Source organism: Arachis ipaensis, chromosome B2, assembly GCF_059453495.1.
Source record: "Arachis ipaensis isolate K30076 ecotype BB chromosome B2, ASM5945349v1, whole genome shotgun sequence".
Classification (NCBI taxonomy): Eukaryota; Viridiplantae; Streptophyta; class Magnoliopsida; order Fabales; family Fabaceae; genus Arachis; species Arachis ipaensis.
The window spans coordinates 71,545,322-71,552,379 of NC_142437.1; the positions used below are offsets into that span (position 1 = coordinate 71,545,322).

Genomic DNA, 7,058 nt, shown 5'->3' on the forward strand with positions numbered 1-7,058 from the left:
GCCATACACACCTTAGAACTGAAAAGTGAGAGCAATTTTAGAGAATGAGCGAGAAAGAGAGGATACATAACAGAGATTGCTTACCTGGTGACAGAGGATACAATGATGGTGATGAACAGTGACAGTGAAGAAGAGATGAGCAGCACCGGAACGGCTTGGAGACGGTTCAGCAACTCAGCGGCAAGCTCCAGTCGAAGGCAGCTCAGCGACAGAGTATGACAACAGCGAGACGTCCCTTCGAGCTCCTCGGCGGCGGCATAGCAACCCGACGGTGGCAGAACGGCGACGACAACAAGCCCTAGCAGCGGCGGTGGAGCTTCAGCGGCAACAGAGCACTCCCTTCCTCTCTCCTCCATTGCGTTTTCTCTCTTCCTCGAGCTCTCTCTCTCTCTCTCTCTCCATCTCACACTGTTGTTCGACGAAGACGATGGTGGAGCCCTAGCCGGCGTCGTCCTCTCCTTCCTTTCCTCTCCTATCTTTTTTTTTCCCGTTCTCCCCCTTAGCTTTCTGATTTCTTCCCTCTTTCAAGTGTGTGTTGAGTGAGTATGAGGGGGTCTATTGCGTGAGTGAGGGACTGAGGGTGAGGACAAAAAATTTTTTACTTAAGTGTTTATTTGGATTTTTAATATTAGGAGACACTTTTGAAGTGCACCCAAAATATAACAAATAGGTTACTTTTCAAAAGCGTTCTCTTTGGTAAGAAAAGTGTATCCATAGATATTAAGCAACGGCTACGCTTTATATGTGATTTTTTTTAATATCTAGGGAGACACTTTTCAAGTGATGCCATACTCGTGTTTCCTATTCTCATAAAAAATGTAATACGCAAAAAAGTGTAGCCTATTCTATGCATAGGCTACGCTTTTCAAATGTAGCTTAAAAAAAGTGTTGCTGAATGGGTGATTTTCTTGTAGTAATTGCCTTACAAGGCATTACAATCACTTGTGAAAAGTATAAATAAACATCAACAAAGTATAAATGTCCATTTCTAAGCAAATATACTGCACCTATTTTCTAATGCATTTTAATTCTTCTTCTATCTCAATGATGCAAGCGCATCATGTTATGTTTTGCTATGCTTTTTCATATAAGAAATCAATGCATAATGCTTAATTATAGAGAATTTTTATGCTTAAATTGAATATTGCTTTGATTGCTTGAGTTGATGAATTTTGCAGGAAATAATAGAAAATGAAGCAAAAAGCACAAAACAAGCTCAAAAGAAGAAAAAAAAGGAAGTTTTGGACACACTTTCAAGCTTTAGACATGCTTTGGAACTTTAGTCCACACTTTTGAAAGCATGGCCCACGAAGAATTGCATGGCGTTTAACACGCCTGGTTGAATGGGTGTGTAGAATGAAATGCCTTCGAAAGTGCACTCATGCATACGCATACCTCATGCGTACACGCAACACCTGAAAAATGGGGATTCATGCGTACAGATGCTACATGCGTACGCGCAAAAGCTCGAAAAGTGAGGACTGATGCGTATGCATGCTGCATGCGTATGCACGATTAAAGATTTTTATCATGATCATGCATACGCACGACCCAGTGAATAATGGGCGTTCCACACGCCAGGAAGAACGGGCGTTTGAGCTTTACACACCTTCGACACAGTAAGTGAAGGCTTCTATGTGCAATATACAAGGGAATTTTAGACCCACTTTGGGCATGTCACATGCCACATTTTTACCTCCCAAGACCTTTTTTAGTTGAGTGGCGTTCCACACGTCGCGGCCCGGCGTTACATGCGGGGCCAAGTTTCAAGAAGACTGTTTCAAGGACCCCATTGTGAGTTCTAGAGACCAGAGGAGGAGGGGCATCACTACCACAAATATGGGCTTTAGCAACGCCAAAATTTGTAACGCCTTAAAACCGTTCTCTTAGAGGGTTTTAGACAATGATTTTTTAAACTGTTGCAATTGAAGTTCAATTTTTCACTATTTTTATAGCAACAAAATAAAACTGTTCTCTTTGACTATTTTAAAGAATGGTTTTATAACCGTTACAATGATTTATTTTTAGGCAACGGTTTTTTATTGTTGTTTAAATATTTGTACAAAGAACACGCATAAAAAATGTTGACAAAATTGTAACACTTTAAAACCGTTCTATAAGATAATATTAGAGAACGGTTTTTACAATGTTATTGTTGAAGTTCAATTTTTTACTACGTTATAGCAATAAAATAAAACTGTTCTCTTTGACTATTTTAAAGAACGGTTTTATAACCATTACATCAAATTTTTTATTAAAAAATAATTTTTTAATGTTCTTTAAATAATTTAACAAATATTATTTATGAAAAAATAAATTTAAAACAAATATTAATTTTTGTTTCATTCAATTTCCTCTAAAATTTAACATAATATATTGTTTTGACACTTAAAAAAATCCAAAATAATAATTTTTTAATATTATTTAAATAATTTAACAAATATTATTTATAAAAAAAATAAATTTAATACAAATATTAAGTTTTGTTTCATTCAGTTCCTCTAAAATTTAACATATAATATTACTTTAAAACTTTTAAAGAAAAATCCAAAGAGTTAATTAGAGCCCAATAGAAGACTTTCTAGTTCCCGTTCATTCCTTCACGTGATTATAACTCCCACCAGCATAACCCATCAGTCACCATCTTCATTCCCTTTACTAGGAAGCCCTAACCCACCGCCGAAAAAAGCCATTCGTGGTGCGCTATTGTTGCGTCTCTGCCTCTGTCCTGCGCATACTTGGGTCCTCTTTGCCGCTCTCCTTGCCGCGTACGTGGGTCGTGTCTGCCCTTCTCCTCACCGTGAACGTTGGTTGTGTATGCCCCTCTCCTCTTTCCCGGCGTGCGTGGTCGTTGCTGGTTCTCTCCTAGTCGTCGTTGCTAAAGTCGCTCCTCGCATTGCGTCATGGTCTACCCTTGTCGTCGTTGTTCTGCTTCTGAATTGCTTGCGGTCCTCTGCCTCCTCAGCTCGTTGTGGCTCAACCACTAATTTAGGTAACTCAAGTCTCTTCATATTAATAAATTGCTTCGATCTTATATATTGCTTCCATCTTACATTCTCTTTTCTTTCAATGTTAATTACTATTTGATTAAAAGCAATATTATGTGATTCATGAATAATAATAATAATAATAATAATAATAATAATAATAATAATAATAATAATAATAAATACATAGAGGAACTTAGAAGCAGGGCATATGGAAAAACCTTGTTCTCTTTTGTTAATAGAATCTATCTATTTCAATGTTTTTAATTAGAAAATAACCCACTCCTCGAATCTAGACATATATAAGTTAAAAATGTGAACGCATATATTATTCTATATAATAATTGGGTCCAAAATTTGATTCATAGGAAGCAAGGGATGAGTCTGACTCATGTCTCCAGAAGAAGGTAGCATCAGATTTGGAACAATACTAGTACAGGTAAGAGGAGGAGATTTTTTCAAGTTGACTCACAGTTACTGTTGGTGAAGTTGTTCATGGATGGCTCCCTCTTAGAGAGTCGATTCTTTCAAAAGTTAGATAAGGTACTTTTTCAATTAGATTTTAGGGTTTTTAGAAACTGTTTATGTAAGTAAGGTATTGCTTTTAGGCTTGTGAATGATATAAACTAAGTTAAAAAACTTTTTGCCTTTTTAATATAGTTGACTAGGACAAAATTTGTAGTGATTTTCTAATAGCTTGTTTGAAATTAAGAAATAAGAATTTGTGATTTATTATCAAGAATTTAAAATAAATAAAAAAATTAAAAAAAGTTAATTAGTATTAGTTAAAAAAATTAATTTCTTAACATCATTTTTTTTGTCAGCATGCTATTTATTTAAGTCTTTCATCTGCATGTCTAAGACCGCGTGTAACTATAAAATTGCATATTTAATTATAACTTATATTAAATTTGATTCATATATATATATGGTTAGGACATTCATATTTTAGTACCAAATTTAGTACCAGTCATCCCACCGACCCAAAACCTTATCCAATTTATAATATGCTCCGGTTTTTTCTTGTTTCCTTACAATTTATGCAATGTTATTATTTTTTTAAGAAATCTAAAGTATTTCAGTTATATTAATTAATGATTATATAAAAAAAATGTCAATGAATAGTAATTTTGATTTTCTAATAGCTTGTTTGAAAAGTTTCCAATGAGAAAATGTTAACATTCACTAATCACTAATATTGAGAAAATGTTAACATTCATTAATGACTAATATTGATAATGCCAAACTAGCTTTGATTTTCAAAACATGGCACAATTAACTTTCTAATTTGATGTTTTTTATTACTTTTAAATTTTTTCTTGTTTTTTCCACCTAATTATTAAGGCATCCATGTCGTAGTTCAAAAGTACTAACTTGAGCACTGTCTAGGTAATGACAAAGCACAAGCTGTTGAGAATTGCACCGTATTAAACATTCAACTATTCCACTCTTTGTAGCTGCCACCATCTTAGAAATTGAACTACACTACAGGTAAATAATTTAGCATGTTATCTCTTTGATTTCTTTTGAAGATTTAATTATTAAGAACATTTAGTGATTGATTGATTGATTAAACTTCTTTGAATACTTTATTGGATACAAATTGTTAGTTTTATGATTGCTTGAGATGTTTCTTTTAAGCATTAGTGGTTGACTTCTAGGAACCTTTAAAATTAATAAGCTATTGATTGAAAAAATCACTTATCGTTAGTCTAAAGTCTATGTCTGTAAATTTTATTTTAGTTGACAAAGTAATGGACAAAGAGTGGACTAGTTTAACAAGACATACTGAGGAGTACCAGCATGGTGTTAATTCTTTTTTGGATTTTGCCTTTTCTAAAGGTAGATCACAAGGACAAGAAATCCTTTGTCCTTGTTCAATATGTAACAACTTTAGTTGGGGGCGAAGGGATGAAGTTGATGACAATCTAATAAGTAAGGGATTTGAAAGAGGTTACACTGTGTGGGTTCATCATGGCGAGAGGATAAGTCACATGGATATTCATTCTGAAGAGGTTGAGGTCCAGCAAGGATTTTTCGATGACATTGAAGGGTTGCTAAATGAGACATTTAGGCATGTGCTTGAAGGAGATAAAGATGGTGATGGACTAAATGAAGATGCTGAAAAGTTTTATAAATTGCTTAAGGAAGGAAAACAAGAGTTGTATCCTGGTTGTAAAAAAATTTTCACATTATCATTCGTTATCCGAATGTATATGTTGAAGACTCTAAATGGTTGGAGCAACGCATCCTTTACTACTCTACTTGAATTATTGAAAGAAGCAATTCCTCATTTGAATATTCCTGATTCTTTCAATAAAATCAAGGTCATGGTAAAAGATCTAGGACTTGGTTATAATAAAATTCATGCATGTCCCAATGATTGCATTTTGTTCTGGGATATATATGAAGATGATGAATTTTGTCCAATTTGTGGAGCTTCTAGGTACATTGAAAATGTTGAGGTAGATACGGAAGTTGATAAGTTGAAGAAAAAATCTGTGCCTGCAAAGGTTTTGAGGAACTTTCCCTTGATTCCAACGCTTAAGAAGTTGTTCATGTGTTCAAAAATAGCTGAATCATTAAGGTGGCATGATGAACATCGTTCAAAAGATGGAAAGTTAAGACATCCAGCTAATGTCCAATCATGGAAAGACTTTGATAGGCTTCGTCCTAATTTTGCTATAGAATCTCGTAACATAAGACTAGGGCTACACTACAAGAAAATAAGCTTTCTGCCACGCTTTAAAAGCGTGCCAAAAAGTACAAAAAAGCGTGCCAATAACTTTTTGCCACGCTTTTTGAGCTATCGGCACGCTTTTGAAAGGGTCACATCCGCCAGCGTGCCAATTGCTCTATCGCCACGCTTAAAAAGCGTGGCCATAGGTCTTAACCTATAGGTACTATATGCTTCAAAAGCGTACCGAAAAGTACACATATCACCACACTTTTAAAACGTCCCAGAATGTATGCTTTGGGTACTCTTTAAAAGTGTGCCAATAGGAGAAGATATGGCTACACTTTTTAAACGTGCCAATAGGGTAAACATATGGCTATGCTCCAAAAGCGTGGCTATTTACAAATACGGAAAGATACGGCTATGCTTAGAAAATGTGCAAATAGATGAGGATATGAGTACGCTTTTAAAGCGTGCCGGTTGCCAAGTTATGGCCACGCTTATTATGCGTGCTTGTTGAGCCCAAAATTAAGATATAGCCTCCCTTTTTTAGTGTGCCCATAAGTTTGGTCAAAATTTTTTTTTCATTAATCTTCCTAATATTTCGTGCAAAATTCATACATAATTTTAAAATCATAGACCAAAATAAAATTATATATATTGAACTAATCCAACAAATATAAATTTTCCCATAAAAAAAGACATACATACAAAAATTGTCACCACAAAAGTAGGCTTTGATGACAAAGTACCAAAAAGTAAAGTCATAACAAGTAAATAAGAATTGCAATTCCATCAACTGTCACATATCTACTTCTTTTATATTCTTAGTTACAAAATATCAAATTTCATGAGTAGTGTGATCATCCATTATGAGCTCCATTGTTTTTATCACTACCCTGCAGAATTTTAAAGAATCTTGTGTTAGTGCATGTTATAAAAGAGACTTCAATTAAGTCCAACAAATCCAATTGCAAATCCAAATTGATTAAACATGAAAATAGCAAGGCAACTTTAATTAGGTCCCGCAATATTGCATATTCAGCCATTAGAACAAAAAACACATATCAAACACAAAAGAAATAGTCCCTATACAAGGTCACAACCATATATGCTCCCCTTGGCACTTTTTTATCTAGCACCATTGATAACATACCTATATTCTAATTCAACAGATACTTTATTTGAATAGAAGCTAAGAAAAATAGAAGGTTAGCTCCTACAATAAATTGAATTGAACACATATACTTATTTCATTCTATTTATCTACAAAAAATTGAAAGAAAAACTCATGCGAAGCAGCAAATTAAGCAATCAATAGTACATATTCAGTAATTTCCCAGCCACAAGACAATATACGAAGAAGCTTCAAAATCACAGTTGGTAGCTTCAGC

General features: G+C 34.4%; 1 protein-coding gene across 1 annotated transcript; it reads left to right on the forward strand.

Annotated features, from left to right (window-relative positions):
• Positions 1 to 4,741: 4,741 nt before the first annotated feature.
• Positions 4,742 to 6,856, forward strand: LOC148574340 (uncharacterized). The gene is made up of 2 exons (XM_088505888.1): positions 4,742 to 5,681; positions 6,840 to 6,856. The coding sequence occupies exons 1-2, from the start codon at positions 4,742 to 4,744 to the stop codon at positions 6,854 to 6,856; spliced, it is 957 nt and encodes a 318-aa protein (XP_088362014.1).
• The last annotated feature ends 202 nt before the right edge of the window (positions 6,857 to 7,058 follow it).